General features: G+C 31.2%; 2 protein-coding genes across 3 annotated transcripts; one reads left to right on the top strand and one right to left on the bottom strand.

The window, feature by feature from the left end:
* Window positions 1-29: 29 nt before the first annotated feature.
* On the top strand, window positions 30-1,096 carry LOC146538201 (coiled-coil domain-containing protein 12). The gene is made up of 3 exons (XM_085186717.1): window positions 30-369; window positions 446-566; window positions 800-1,096. Exons 1-3 carry the CDS (start codon window positions 218-220, stop codon window positions 1,010-1,012), a joined length of 486 nt encoding a protein of 161 aa, XP_085042843.1. The 5' UTR covers window positions 30-217; the 3' UTR covers window positions 1,013-1,096.
* A 588-nt stretch (window positions 1,097-1,684) lies between these two features.
* Window positions 1,685-14,982, bottom strand: LOC146538200 (putative carbonic anhydrase 3). 2 transcript variants are annotated; one of them, XM_085186716.1, is made up of 7 exons: window positions 11,859-11,936; window positions 5,188-5,235; window positions 4,941-5,105; window positions 4,632-4,770; window positions 4,093-4,198; window positions 3,515-3,742; window positions 1,685-3,229 (listed from the first exon to the last, which is right to left on the bottom strand). In XM_085186716.1, the coding sequence occupies exons 1-7, from the start codon at window positions 11,860-11,862 to the stop codon at window positions 2,996-2,998; spliced, it is 924 nt and encodes a 307-aa protein (XP_085042842.1). In that variant the 5' UTR covers window positions 11,863-11,936; the 3' UTR covers window positions 1,685-2,995. The 2 variants fall into 2 exon arrangements, with proteins under 2 accessions (XP_085042842.1, XP_085042841.1); XM_085186715.1 differs by lacking the exon at window positions 11,859-11,936 and adding an exon at window positions 14,767-14,982 and having other exon boundaries at window positions 1,690-3,229.
* Window positions 14,983-16,264: the final 1,282 nt, after the last annotated feature.

Below are 16,264 nucleotides of genomic sequence, written 5' to 3'. Positions count from 1 at the left end.
ATATCCTTTATCTATCAATTCCTAAATGTCAATGTTAATTCAGTTTTCTATGTATATAGTTATATACTGCTTATATTATATTTAAATAGGAAATTTAATAACTCATATCAATTTATTTCGAATATTTAGTCACTATTCTCTCAAATTATTAATAATACATTTGAATTGAAAACAGCATCATGTGCGACAACATTAAAGTGTAACCCAAATAGCAACTATGGTAGTTCTCGATACCATGGAAGGTGTTGGTAGCTTAGAAGAACAAGCTTTGAAAAGGAAAGAAAAGCTCAAAAATCTTAAACGAAAAGCAACAAACAGTGACAGTACCTCAGAATGCACAACAAAATCAGAACCTGTGGTACTTCCAAAGTATGATATCTTAGTTGTATATATAATTATAATTTGTTATATATTTATGGAACTATAATAACTTTAAAAATTTCAGACCTAAATTTAGAAGTTATAAGCCTCAAGATGAATCTTTACAAAAGGAAAAGTTACAGGATGCAGAGCCATCATTAGTTGATGACGAAGTAAAAGATTTAGTGGAAGCGGGCAAGGAAAAGGTAATTGACAAAAATACATGTATTCTAAATTTGTATGTATTCATAATACATAATATATTAGGACAATATATTAATGAGGGCCTAGATCCTCTAGTTAGTTTGATTAACCCCTTAAGTAAGGCAATATCTAGTAATATGTATTGTACTTTTGTATGTATTGTAATTTATGGTAACAAACACATTAATTTAAACATAATTATCTAACACCAACAATGACTTTGTATGTATTTCAGGTAGTGTTACAAGATTTAGACATTTCCAGTTTAGCCCCTCGAAAACCTGATTGGGATTTGAAAAGAGATGTTGCTAAAAAGTTAGAAAAATTGGAAAGGAGAACACAAAAAGCGATTGCAGAATTAATATGGGAACGCCTTAAAGAGGGTAATGAAGAAAATTTGAGTGCTATGGTGTCTTTGAATGATAATAGATCAATAGATGCAGATTAACCTCTTAACATTTTAAAGTATTATTTCTTATTTACTTACGATAGAAAAATATTTTTGTAGAAAACTAATAAAATGTTCATCCAGCTTTGTAAATTTTTTTAGATGTGTTCTACAAAAGTAAGATTAATTTCTTATTTCATGTTTGTATTCACATAAAGTCATTTTCTTTACTATAAAATTTTACTTAATGATCTTGTAAAATTGGCATATGCAAAATATTTTTTATGATTAAATTGTATAAAATAATAAAATGACTTTATATATTAATTTGGCTTGGATCGCTACAATCCACAATCATTGCATTTGCCATTATGTCAGATGATCCAATGACTGCAAATGAAAAACCATTATTTCTCTGGTCTAGCAAAACAAGTGTGGGTTTGAGTTCTGCCTTCCAACACTCTGTCTTCTCCAATTAGCACTATGTCCCAAATTTGGAGAGAAAAAGATAAACAAAACATTAAGTTCCCTACTATTCGGGAGAAATGAAATAATCATAATATGTAAAATTAAATATGTTTTAGCTAGTTGCTTGGCCTTGATTGCTTAAAAATATCAACTTATGTTTCTGAGTTTGAAGTGAGCATTGTATTCATATCTTATAGTGCCTCTCCAACGAGTAAAGTTTAGCAATCAACTTAGCATAATTAGTCCTGTCCTAGCCAGCTACCAATGCTGGATGCACAAACAACTGATCAGGAAAAAAATAAAATATACATTTACTCTGTATAGTAATTTATTTTACAACTTTACTCACAAGAAAATAAGTTTTCTTTATCACAGTTCTAATTATATTTCTAAAATAATATATAAATATTAAAATCACAATAATATTATACATACAAAGTGAAGTGCATGTAGCAATTGATATAACTAATGACTAAGATAATAAATTTCACTACATTAAGTACTTTGCAAATGCATGCACTAGCCTTAGTACAGTTATTTTTTAAAATGTAGTACTCTCACATTTTTTTATTAGATAGCATTTCATAGGTCAAACTTATATTAGTTGGTATTAAATAATTATTCTTCTAAATTAGGTTTGAACCCACAATCACAGAAAAACTACCACTGCATAGGAAAAGCCCAAATCTGTCATGACAATATCCTGGTTATTTATTTTATAAATAGACTAGCGGACGCGCGCAGCTTCGCTTGCGTATTTAAGGGTGAATTCTAATAACCCATGAAACATGTGTTCAATGAAATATTTTTAAGAGTAAATATCAAATTTTATAAAAATCGGTGGCGATTTAAGAATTTTCCCATACAAACTTTCAACCCCTTATTTGCACCCTTAAGGGGTGAATTCTAAAAAACCATGAAACATGTGTTTAATTATATACGTTTAAGAGTCTGAATTTCAAATTTTATAAAAATTGGTGACGATTTAAAAAAACCTATACAAACTCTCAACCCCTTATTTGCACCCTTAGGGGGAGAATTCTAGAAAACGATGAAACACGTGTTCAATTAAATACTTTTAAAAATCTAAATTTAAAATTTTATAAAAATCGGTGCCGATTTAAATTTTTTTCTATACAAACTTTGAACCCCTATTTCACCCCTTTAGGGTTAAAATTTTTCAAAATCCCTTCTTAGTGGATGTCCAGATTACGGAAGTAAACTTTTGTCCAAATTTAACATTTCTACCGTCAGCGGTTACGGCTGTGCGTGCTTCTTACCTCAGTCAGTGAGGACAAGTCCTTTTTTTATAAATAGATTATTTACTTCCCTTTTAACTTTGATTTACTTTTTTAGAGAGCTTTCCATTTTTTTTAATAATAAATATTTAAATATACAATTCTGTGAAAGTGCAATAATAATTAATTTTCTTTAATATTTAGTAATTAATCTTATTTAATATTTCTTATCAACATAGGCAAGCACAAACTGGTAGACAGATTTAAAATTAACTAAATTTAAATAAGATTGAATATTAAGATTTAATTTTTGTTACTTCTTACTTAATAATATTTTTCATATACGTGATAATATAGCAAAGATGAAAATAAATATTAAATTGTTAAATTTATTTCTACTGGCACCATTGCGGCCTTTCTTTCTTTCCTTCTCAGGTTCATCAACTTCATTATAACTATAATAACTGTTATCCACATTGTAAAATACCACACGATCACCAATTGGTTGTATGGGTCTGAAGTTATGTCTTATTTTGCCTGTTGCTGAACGTAGTTCTCTAAACGATTCTATCTGTAAAAAATACGGTATTTTATATGTTTAATTTTTATTCAAATTACCCAAATTTTAGGTCCATTTTCTAAATATAGTTTTTCAAATTTGCTGTACCTATTTAAAAAGCAGTAATTTTGTTGATTAGCTGGAACACTTTTTTTAAGTGGACTGACCTACTGTGCTTCTTTCTATAATTGCTTCATATTAGAAAAAATATTAAATATATTAAATTTATTAAATATTTTATTCAAAATAAATTAGTAAAAGTCTAGAATGTAAATATTTTAATATACGTATATTTACCTGGTCATGAGTCAATCTTATAGGTTGTTCAAAATCGAGCCATATCACCACTTCAGAACATGGCGGAGTAGTCAACGAGCCTTTGTAAGTAAAATATCTTCGCAGGTCTAAAGGTAGAATGTTTAAGAAGGAAAACGGCTGGCTCATCACGACGCTAGTGTGCGGTTCCGTCACATTTGATAAAGCTGATGTTATGTCATCGTAGGCTGGATGCTGGTGACGGTCTAACTGGATATAATAAAAATAAAATACATATATATAAAGTGTAATTATGTCTAAATAGTAATATAAATAGTAATTATTATTCCTAATTATTATTACTTGTTTAGAATTAAAATTAAATAATTATCATTTTTATATAATTATCAGTTATATTAGTATAATTGTCAGTTTTTCTGATATATTTTCCACATACAGATACCGTGATATGATTTCGTTGCATTTATCGTTCGTAGGTAGGTATATTGTTTTATTACATTTTAAAAATTATAAACAAATTTTGTAACGCAATATAGGTAGGGTACACATTTAAGCACGTATTAATTAAGTTATTAAAACAGACTGAATGAATTACCTACCTCATAGAAAAATGCAAGAACAGTTAGTCCGTCAGAGTGTTGCATTGCAGATTTTGCGGATTTGTATTCTTCCTTATAAAACACCATGTGCAGTTCCATAGGAAAACTGAAAATTTATAAAACAAGGCGTTTTATCTTTACCTTATCATTTTAAGTTTTTCTCTCTAATTTAATGTAATACGAGGCCAGTCGTAGCGCAGGGCACAAGCGAGCGACTGTTAACGCGACAGGTTGCGGATACGATTCCCACTCGAACACTTTGAAGTTAAATATTCAATATTTTTTATTCTCCTCGATCTGGTAACAAGGCAAAGCGCGACGTTAAGTCCACCACTCAAGATGCAATGCCTTCAGAATAATTTCAGGCGCAATGGAATGTCTTAACACTAAACCTAGTGTTTTTTAAGGAATCCCTTATGCATACCCTATTATGTGCGGAACCTACGCTGTGAAACTAGCACGGATAGATAAAAGAATGAAATATTTTGACTCTCATTTGGTACGTATTCATATATTACATATTTTAAAATTAGACCTACCTTCTGTGATTAATTTTATCTTCAGAACCAAATGTGTCATTATCCCCCCAGTGAAAGTGCATCTGGCTAAAAACATATGTGCCGTCCAGAGGACCACCGCTGACACGAGGATGTGGTTCGTTTTCAACCTCGATTAAAACTGAAAATTAATTTAAATATTTATTACAATTTATATAAATTTAAATATTTATTTACATTTTATTTAAATCGTTTCTTTGAGGCAAAGTAAAAAAAAAACTAAAATCATAAAAGACTTTCGATGCTGAACATAAAGAAAGTTTACACAGTATTTAATAGTAAACATTTTACCTGTATGTCCATTATTTGAGACGTGAACATCGTCTATGGGGTCGTCAAAGCCAATGAAAACTATATCTGGTAATGCAACTTGTTTCACACGTAGTATGTTTATGTTAATAGGACTTTGGTGCTTGCCTCTGCATTCTCGAAATTTTTCGCCCCAATAATTAGGACCTATAAAAATTTTGCGATTTTAATAAAAAAATAATGATTAAATATCGAGATTATAAGATTAAATAAATCACTTTTTTTTTACCAATAACTCCGTCGTAACCGAAGTCTTCGCCGCATGCTAGCTCAGTTGCTGGAATTAAAAAGTAAAATATTAGAAGATAATTTAGAAGGAAATTAAAATTAATATTTTATGCGTTTGCAATATTGAGTATACTACAGTACTTCGTTTCCACTTGCTGTCGACTTCTGGTCAGTGTCCGAGATACTGCGTGTTGAGTTACGGACTCGATGAGGTAAAGTGCAGCACTTTACCTCATTACGAGAGCAAGGGAATGAAAATATTAAATATTTAATTTCCTGTGGGAATCGAACCCACAACCCGTCGTGTTTATAATCGCACGCTTGTAGGTAGGTATCCCTTCGTCACGATTGGTCTCAGTTAACTTGGGCATTGTTTTCCCTACATTGTTTTTACGCAAATATATTTAAGTAATATACCTACAGACACAATTTTTTTACTGTTTTATTATAAGTATAGATATATAAGTATAGATATAGATATATAAACATACTGATGCTAATGTTTGATTATAAATTGCTTTATTTTTATTTACTCTACAAGAGTTGAGCTCAGTAATGAGATTTTAGATTGCAGGAAAATGATGAACTGATGACGGTAATTTGTCAAATTATGAGGTAATTTTGTGGAGCCGGACGCGCTTGTAATTCGCCTTAGTTAAATAAGTAAACGAATAAGAATAATAAAGAAAGTATAGAATTTTCTATCGCTTAACACCTTGATGCAAAACAGATCTAAAAAAGAATCCTAGAGCACATTTTTTATTATGTACTTAGGTACCGTTACCATCAATAACAATATTGTTTTGACGAGCTAATGATAGAATTCAGAAAACCGTGACAATTCTCTTTGTACTATATGTAGTACAGGAAAATATAAATTATGATATAAAAACACAACTGTACTTTAACTATAACGTGTTAATATTTTTTTAGCTCATAGATAACTGTTTTCATTCATAGATATTTTATTCATGAATGAAAACTGCATCTCAAGATCGATCTCAAACTTAAGAGCAATTTACAAATACGGCCCCAAGATTCTAAATTATTTAACAATTTCAATGGGATTTAATTAGCTCCAAATTGACATTGAAACGTGCGTTGTGGCGAATGATATCTGCTCACATGTTACGGAAAAACCTACCTCTACTCCAAAAAACGCACTTAATCTTACAAATGTTTGCCTTGTGAATTGCAAAATTTTACCTTGTGTCGGCGTCTCAAGGCAGTACCTAATTTTGCTTATCGTACGTTTGTCTCTGGATCTGGAGATGAGATACAGTAGGTAGGCAGGTAATACCAAGTTTAAATACAATATGGAATGTTTTAAAAGCTTAAAAAATTAAGTGGATCAATGTTGTTACATCGAAAAAATTATTAATTTTTAAGATTATAACCGACCGTACAGTTATGGCATTAAGAAATATTTAAGCTATTCACGGTTATTGAATTTAAGTTTCACTAAAACTAAACAAGTGAATCGATGTTAAGAAATTGTGCCATAACGCCTTTCTGAAGCGTGACAAGTTCATTGATAACTTAATGACGGCAGTTTTATTTGATTTTTTTTTATACGTCACAGCGCGCTTAGCATTTGAATGTGGAAAATATGTTTTTTATAAAAAAATATATTTGCTATCAAATAGATAGATATATAGACTAGATTTCAAATCTAAAAAATTGACAATATAAAGGAAATCTGATATATTTCGACTTTTCAATTTTCTCCTTTACCTTTCCATTTTAATCATACCTCACCAAAGCTTTTATTGGTGCGAAAAATAAATACATGCCTACATTCATACATATATTAAGGTAGTAGCAGTACTTATTTAAATAAATATATGCTTAATTTTCGTTCGATGTAACAAATTACATTTATTCTTACCATTTGTCTATCAAGTATCTAATTACAAAACACAACAGCGATCATTTAAAATTAGTTATACTTTCAAGGGCCCTAACATAATGTGCGTATCGTAGGTAATGACAAAGACCTTAATTCGAAAGTAAGGTTCATTTTAAACAATTTTAGAATCGCACAATGGCAATTGTGGTTCTACTTAGTGTGTGTGTGTGTGTTAGCCATGACCAAACTCAAGAACTAATAGAAAACGTTACACAGAAGGCATGAATGAACGCAATTATTTTGCGCCTAACTTCGCACAAGGTTTTCACATTGTCTTAACTGCCGGTGTACACGAAATTTTAAAATTTTAACTGAAACTGACAGGTGCTAATAATGAAAACAAATGAGTCTGTATTTAGCAAATACAGTACAAGATTTGTTTATTATTCATGTTATAAACCTGTTTATATTTATAATCATAATCAGCTACACGCTGGATCCCGCACATGCCAGGGTAGGCAGAGGGAACCTAGTGTTATAAGACACTCTGTTCCTTACTTGCCGTCTATTTTTTCCAGAGAATTGCGGAATTAGGGCTTTTGCCTTGGTGCCAGAGCGAAGAATAATAATATTAATAATTAATAATTAATTTCCTCGAGTGGGGATCGAACCCATAACCGTTGTGTTACAGTCAAACCTTTCTGCTTCTGTGCCACAACGGCCTAAAATTAAATTATAATAAATTTAATAACTAAACATAAATTATTTCATCGTTTCATCGTTGTAGTTTCTAATTCATTAATTGAAATACAAGTGTAAGGAAGGGTAGGCATGTATATGCTATGCTAGAATATTATAAACACTATATAATACCTAGAAATTACCTTACAAGTTCCAATTATAATTTATGATTGCTATAAACTACGATTATCTAAGCCTGTTCGATCTATTTTATTTAATAATAATGTATAATAGCTACCTACCACCATGGCAAATGTCACTTTGAATAAGTAACAGTCTTGAATCTTGTCTGTCATACAGCTGACGATAAATACCACCACATTTTATTATTGACGCGTTAATGTAGAGCTATTTTCCATTATTAATATATAAAATATGTATAAAACAATGTCTATAGTTTTCCATAGCATAAAATGCTTTTTTTTTAGTTTTTGTTATTATTAAAATATTTTTTTCCATATTCTATCACAAATCACAGATAGTTCAGTAATGACGTATTTTTGCAATGTGTTATTACTTGTATAAATTTCACTATTTATTTTATTTCAAAAAAATATCTATAATTATAATAAAACTGGAAAGGGTTTTTTTTAATAAGTAATGGGAGCCAAAAACTATTTTTTGTCAGTTTTGTCAGTCTGTTTATATGTTATTCGTTTTGCACGCAAAACTATTAGATATTAAAGCTCGATAACTTTTAGGCTCTAAATTTATTTTGAAGGCCTCAATACCTCATTAGGGTAAGGCCTATCAGCCAGCTAAACTTTAAGCGAAACACAGTAGAGACGAGATAAGAACAGTTTTCCATTACGATGTGCACTTTCTGATGGCGTTAGAAAATGGAAGATCTAAACCACCTGATGTACCATCACCATATAGGTGCTATTTGCATATTACAATAAAAGTACATAATATATTTTCACACTCTGTTATTTATTGTTCTATGACTAAGTATGATGGCATCAAAGTTGTAGAGAAAAATTAAGTAAAATTTATATTATACTCGCACATAAAAATATCTTTACAAGTTTTTGTAATGTTTAAACACACGATTACCCCGAAAACGGAACGACTATACGGCTTTTCAACGGAATTGTAATATAAATGCAACGTATATAACTGTAACATATTATATAAATGAAGTAGGTATATATACAACAGTAGGTAGCTGACGTAAAAGAATAATTCTCGCTTGTTCTGGCAGAGGTGCATGCTTTGAGTACTCAAGTATTTATACAGATAAAATCGTAATAATTCACAGCCGGATGTGTGACGTCACAGGTTAATACTTACTTTACAAATGATTGTCTTTGTCATTTTATATACATACAACCATCCTTAAAAATATTTATTTTTATTTTTTTAGCTTCTTGCTGTATCCCACACATAGCAGGGTAGGCAGAGGGCACCTGGGAACCTAGTGTTAAGATACACCGCTCTCCGTTAAGACATTTCCGTTACCCACTTGCCGCTGAATTCTTAAGGTAATGCGTGTTTAGTGGCGGAACTCGACAGTAAATTTATATCTGGGTATGGTGGTATCGATTTATTTTATTTTATCTGTATGTATATACTTACTAATATTAAGTAGGCAACATACATACGTGTACAATATCGCTTTACATACATTCAAATGGCACATATATATTATATGTCGCTGATATCTGAACTACGAGGGGCATTCAAAAAGTAAGTTTCGCTGGTCTGGTATTTTTAATGAGTACCATCTAGCGGGCTCACACTGAACATAGTTTCAGTTTTGGGTCTGCTGGTAAGAGCGGCACCGATATTGATGACTGAAAATAATTTTTTTAGCAGTCTTAGCTTGACAACAATGGAGGTACCATTGGAAAACGTGTCCAATATTGAATTGCGTGCAGTTATTCGATTTTTACTGCTAAAGAACTAAATGGAAACGATATTCACAGTGAATTAGTGCAAGTTTACGATGAGAACTGTATAAGTGTGCAGATGGTGCGACGATGGTGTACTGATGAACAAATGTGAACGACGAACAGCGTGCAGGACGGCCAAACACCGCCACTACGGACGAAGCTATGGAAGTTGTTGAAAAAATCATTCAAGATGACAGACGACTGACTATTGATGATATTCTTGAATTGATTCCTTCCGATATTGAGATTTGCTGAACTTCAATCTTTACAATCTTGAAAGATAAACTGGGGTACCGCAATGTGTGTGCAAACGGACACGTCTTTTTTTAAGGAAGGTTTTCTTAAACTTCAAAACAGATATGAAAAATGTATCCAAGTCGAAGGCGACTATGTAGAAAAATAGTTTATGTTTCAAATAATAAATAAATATACATTTTTTAACCTAAAAATAGTTTTTTACATCATTTTAAAAACAGGGAAACTTACTTTTTGAATGTCCCTCGTAATTATGTATATGAAGTGCCCGTAGAAAGTAGAGTTAAAGCAGATAAGATCTTAGTTTATAATTTCTAATTAGATAATAATCTAATCACGTTGTATCGAGTATGTAGCAGGGTAAGCAGAAGAACTGTTAACCTAGTGTTAAAACACTCCTGTCCGTATTTGGAACTCAACGTCGTACTTTGCCTCGACAACAGAGCGAATATTTATATTTAATATTTAATATTCTCGAGTGGGGATCGAACCCACTACCAGTCGCGTTTACAGTCACATACTTGTGCATCCGAGTGTATCCGAGTCGTAAGATACAATTTTTTACATTATTTACGTAAGCTCTTTGTATAACTTGTGTTAAATAAAATTATTTAAAAAAGAATTTCAATTATTATCAAAATTTATTAAAGTATAGAGTATATTATATATTTTATTTCCAAATATTTCATGCTCTACGATCACTCCACTTAATTGTTTTAATTAAATATTTGTAAGATTCACATAATTGTTATGATAATTAGGATTTTTTATGATAATTTTGCGAAAAATTACAACTAGGTATTCATGTTATAGCAAAAACGTATACCTATTTACAATATTTTTAGTATTTGTACCCACCAATATTGCAAAGTCACGTCTAAATTAAATTAAGAAATCTCTATTCTGTACTGCACTAGTATAAAATACATTTGTTTTTCTTAACATACACTTCTGTTCACATTGCACTTGCAATAAACTGCACATGAGACAGTTCTAAATCTATGAAACGTCTATTGATCGTCATCGGCTGTGGACATGATGAACGGGCGCGGCTGCAATTATTTTAGTGCTTTTAGTTTGTATGTTACTTACGTAGAAACTTTGTGCTACTTTGATAATCTTGAAATAACAATAAGTACTTATTGTACGAATACAATGAAAATAAATAGCAATAATTAATAATACAAAAGAATAGTAAAACATAGGTGCTAACTACTAAACATAAATTAAACCTAAATATGACAATAATATATTTGAAATATTAAATGATGATGTATGATGAGGTCGTCATGACGCAGGACTACAGGCGTGCGAATGTAAACGTGATGTTTTTTTTGATTCTCGCTCGGGGGATTTTCATTTAGTCGCTCTAATAATAAAGCAAAGAAGTGTTGAGTTACGCCACTTATCACGCAATGATTCAAGCACTAGACAACGAAGTGTTTCGGAAATGGAAAATGGAGTGTACTCAACACAAGGTTCCCACGTAAAACGTGAAACTTAAAAAAAACATAATAAAATAAGTAAAAGACATAAATGGGGGTGAGCGGGGCTGATAGCTACAATGTCTGGAAATTGTGATTCATAAAAAAATAATTTCATTAAAGAACGACTTTAAAAAATATTTACTGAAACTGAGACATGAAAATATTTACTAACATGGTATTTGAGGACCACTACGTCACTGCCCCAACAATACATTGGTACAATTAAATTAGTAGTGAAAGTAGTATTACCCGACAATCTGTCTGTATATTAAAATTTGTCTATTGTCGATATATTTGCGTCGACACAACTTCCCCCGGCACTTTAAGCCCCGCTCTCCCCTATGTCTGTTTACGTAAATGTGTACTATTCTAGTTGTATCGATAGTAAATAATATAATAAATAGGTAATTTGTTCTAAGAATATATTAATAAAGCAATTACTTACTCATGAACAAATATTGAATGCTTTCATGAATCACAATGGATCAACACACAATAGCGATTAGATAAATTCTTAAGCATTTTATTGCGAGTGTTCTTGGTTCTAATCCAAATGCAGTTATAATAGATAAATAAAACATTACAATATGAAGCCAAGAATTTATATCAATGATTATTTTAATGCATCTTAACTATTACATTTATTTATGTATATAGATAGATATATTTAGATATATAATAATTAAATTTAATTAATGCCCTCGAGTCATATATATAGATTCGAAACTAATTGTAGCAGTTTGTCTAATAAAACGTCTAATAAAACGCCTTTTTTACGATAAATCATTTCTTCTTAGCTTCCATACTTGCCCGTCTTTGTTTTTGTCACCATTAAATTTGATTAAATGAATGAACTATGAGTTTAAAAGTCGTTGTTTATATTATAGGTTCTTTTTGGTTTGATTAAATAGAGTTGTTAGAGTATGATATCTAGCTTCCAATAAAAGAGAAGCATGAAGAATTAATGAGAGCTCTTGTATACTATATTCTGTTAGTACGGCTAACAAATCGTGGCCTCCATGATGTTAACTGTAGAGGGCTTCACAAATTTGATTTTATTTATTTTTTTACTTTTGAATATTTTCTTCAGAAATCTAACTTAAGGCATAACTTGGTGACTGACTATTCTCTAGCTGGCTGACTCTATCTGGTGTACTTAATGCAATTTCACTATGGGAGGTGGTAATTAAAGTTTATAGATTTAAACTACAATCTCTTAAATATTTTTTTTTCAGCTTCACGCTGTATCCCGCACAAAGCAGGGTAGACAGACGGAACCTAGTGTTAAGACACTCCGTTCCCCACGTTCCGCCGAGTTTTGGAGGCACTCCGTGTTGAGTGGCGGAACTCAACGCCGCGTTTTGCCTCGAAACCAGAGCGAAGAAATTGAAATATAAATTTACATAAATATTTCATTTCCTCGGGTGGTCATCGAACCCACAAACGTCGCGTTACAATCACACCCTTGTGCCCCTAGACCACGACGGTCTCATATTAATTTACATTTTTTGTTAATTATGTAAGAAATAAAATAATATATTTTGGTTGCTTAACTCCATCCGTTTCACAAGATATCCTTTTGAGGCTAAGATACTCGTTAGCTTAAACCTATTTCTCTAACAAGCTAATTCTCTCAACTGATTCAAGTGAAAGTGGAGTGGTTCAGTTCCTGCCTCGTATAGACAGACGTATTGTTACGACAGCTGCCATTTAGATATCTAGCTGTATTCGTATAATGATTACAAAAATTAACGTAATTAGATATATTATTATTATGCTAAACTAAATATATTGGTTGCGAGGTAACTTATTTTTGAGGTTAGTCGTGGCGCAGAGGCATAAAGTGTGACTGTAAACGTAGCAGGTTGGGTTCGATTTTCACTAGTGGAAATTAAATATTTATTATTTTCATTCCTTCGCTCTAGTGTCGAGGCAAAGAGCGGCGTCTACCTTCACGCACACGCCTCCAAAATTCGGTGGAAAATGGAAAGGCTCCTTCTGCATATCCTGCTACACGTGGGATACAGCATAAGGTTAAAAAAAATAATTAACTTATTTTTGTTCAGTTAACACTATAATATTTAAAAATAAACATAGCAATATTATTTATATGACGTATATATAGGGATGTTTCCTTGTTCTACGTAAAACTTCACACAATTATTTATTGTATTTGTCATGAACTCACTGTGAATCATTTTATTCCCTAGAGACATACTTTTTAATCTTTTCTTTGTATTGGTAAATACCCACATGTAAGAAGCTTTTCGTAAACAAAACTTAAGAATACTTTTGTCTTAGTAAATATTTAAAACAATACATAATGTTTATTCCAAAGTAATTATGTGAAATAATTATAAAAAAAACTATTTCTTATATTGCATAGGCCTATCAGCATTAACGCACTTTTTCACGAAGCGACGCCGTTTGAAACCTTGTTACTTTTTCGTAATAGATTTTTTATATGCTCTGTGAACCGTTCAACTTTTTAATACCATTCAAATTAGATATCTATTTCTAGAGAGATTGTCAGAAATAGGTAAAATACACAATATGTAAATTAAAAATTAAGTACTTTATATTTAAGTATTTATAAAATACTTAGATATGAAGTAATTTAAAAATACTTAAATATAAATTACTTTATAGCTAAGTAATTTTACTTAGATATCAGTATTTTTTTGAAGCCAGTTGTGGCGCAGGGGCAAGTGTGACACAAACCAAGTGGTTGTGGGTTCGATCCCCACTCGAGAAGACGAAATATTTATTGAAATTTATATTTCCAAAGCTTATTTAAATTTAATTTTCAAAAGCGTAGTGTTGAGTTCTAACACTCAACACCTAATGCCTCCAGAATTCAGCAAAAAGAGGGCAACGGTGTGTTACACTAGGTTCCCTCTGCCTACCCTACTGTGGAATACAGCGTGAAGCTGATTTATTTTTTTTTATTTTATAGCTACCTTTTAACAATTGGGAGGGTTCTCTCTCTTCTTCTCTAACTTCGTATCCATATTTATAATTTCAATAATTTTTAAAAATTACAAACGTTGATAATGTTAATAATGGATAATAAACCATCACAGTACCTACCTGCGTTATATAATTTAAAAAAAGGCTTAAACATAAATATATTTATAAGAATTTTCTATTATTATAGTTATTTATATAGTTACTTGAGATTCATATAAGAATTAAAATATAAATTCGACATTTGAAGATCGAAGAAGCCAATGAGTTATAATAATAATACTCTTAAAACAAAAAAAAAAGTTACGGTCCGGTATTTTAGGTTTTTTAAAACAATTACAAATAATTAAGTGTTGTTGAATTATTTAAAATTTTTGAAAACATACCTTGCAAAAGCACGAGAGCTGTAATTGATGAAATTATGATACACATCCCGGCACTATTCAATTATAATAATATTTTCACAATTACAATTTCTCCGCACATTGAGGTTTCAATATAAATAAATTAAGAAATAAACTTTGCATTATACATATTGGCCAGTGAGCCGACAGCACTCTACTTCGTGACCAACTCGAAAAACAACTGTCCGAAGCGCGTCGTCTCCCTGCCTTATAACTGTTCTGCCTTTCATGTTAGGGCGACAGATGTCTTTGAAGTATCATTTTCCGGAAATCAAAATAATTTCCAAGTTGCGGTAAAAACTGATATTACTGCGACATAAGCTCTTGAATATTAAAAGTGAAATTCACATAGCATTTTTTTAAAAACATAGGGATATTTTTGCTCCGTTTTTTCCCGCATAACAAGATGGAGAGGGAACCTAATGTTAACACACTGTATTCTCTATTTTTGAAACATGTTGAGCGGCGTAACTTAACGCCACGCTTAGTATACTAGAGAGCGTAAATGAAGACAATTTAATATATTTCATTCCTCCGAGTGCGGATCGAACTGACGACCGTCTTATTGTCATTCAAACAATGTACCACTGCGCTACAACGACCTTGAATGTATATTTTGAATTCGTTTTACGTTTAAATATTTCTATATTTTAAGTGCATTTACTTAAGATTTTTTGTATCGTGCAAGGCATTTATTTAGTTTAAATTATCTGTATTTATATGCGCTACAATATTTTATTTTAATATTCTCTTCATCTTCTAGTTTCTATTAAATCATCATTATTGCGGTGTCTTTCCGGCCAATCTTCTTCTTCAGGTGCTCGATATCATTTAACACTAGAGTACGCGCCGACATGTCAAACGAGTCCAACCACGGCCTACCTACCTCCCTCAGTTCAGAAGTCCACTTGGCCACATTCCGGCTCCATTTCCTGTCTCTATGTGTCCTCTCATAGTGTATTGTATTTTATAGATCAAGCCTTTGCATTTGTTTTTATAATTTAATTAGGTGTGTTGTAGGTATCTGTAAAATTTTGTAATCCGCCGTTTTGTTTCACGGGCTATTTCGGACAATACCTAGTATTGAATATATGTAATTTCAACGTCATCAGTCTCATTCATCCATTCACTGAACTGAAGTCGTACCTAATCCAAATATCAGCTAAATTGGATACTGGGAAGTGAGTGGTGCAAAAAGTATTTAACTGATAAAGAAGGATAAGTACTTACTTAATTTATATTTGGTCATTCTGATACTCAGTGACCATCAAAAAATATAAAAAAACTTAATTTACTATTTTGATTCTATCTGATATTTTTTTGTTGCTTTTGATACTTATAAACCATTGGCGATTGTAGATAAAAATTGTAATCCGAAAATTTTGTTGGAAACAATTTTAAGTAATATATTAAGATCCAAAAATGCTTTTTCTAATTAAACAGTAAGTTTACTATATCTTAAACGCTAGAAATACTTAAA

This window comes from Heliconius melpomene, chromosome 6 (assembly GCF_056956725.1).
Source record: "Heliconius melpomene rosina isolate 202511_hmr_F chromosome 6, ASM5695672v1, whole genome shotgun sequence".
NCBI classification, from domain to species: domain Eukaryota; kingdom Metazoa; phylum Arthropoda; class Insecta; order Lepidoptera; family Nymphalidae; genus Heliconius; species Heliconius melpomene.
This window is presented reverse-complemented; position numbering and strand designations above follow the sequence as displayed.

Coding starts and splice junctions, on each gene's coding strand:
- LOC146538200 (XM_085186715.1), bottom strand. CDS start 14,812: ATGTGTATCATAATTTCATCAATTACAGCTCTCGTGCTTTTGCAAG. Junction 5,236..14,766: donor AGCTCTCGTGCTTTTGCAAG/GTATGTTTTCAA, acceptor TTTTAATTCCAG/CAACTGAGCTAGCATGCGGC. Junction 4,199..4,631: donor GATAAAATTAATCACAGAAG/GTAGGTCTAATT, acceptor ATAAATTTTCAG/TTTTCCTATGGAACTGCACA.
- LOC146538201 (XM_085186717.1), top strand. CDS start 218: ATGGTAGTTCTCGATACCATGGAAGGTGTTGGTAGCTTAGAAGAACAA. Junction 370..445: donor GAACCTGTGGTACTTCCAAA/GTATGATATCTT, acceptor TAAAAATTTCAG/ACCTAAATTTAGAAGTTATA. Junction 567..799: donor TGGAAGCGGGCAAGGAAAAG/GTAATTGACAAA, acceptor TATGTATTTCAG/GTAGTGTTACAAGATTTAGA.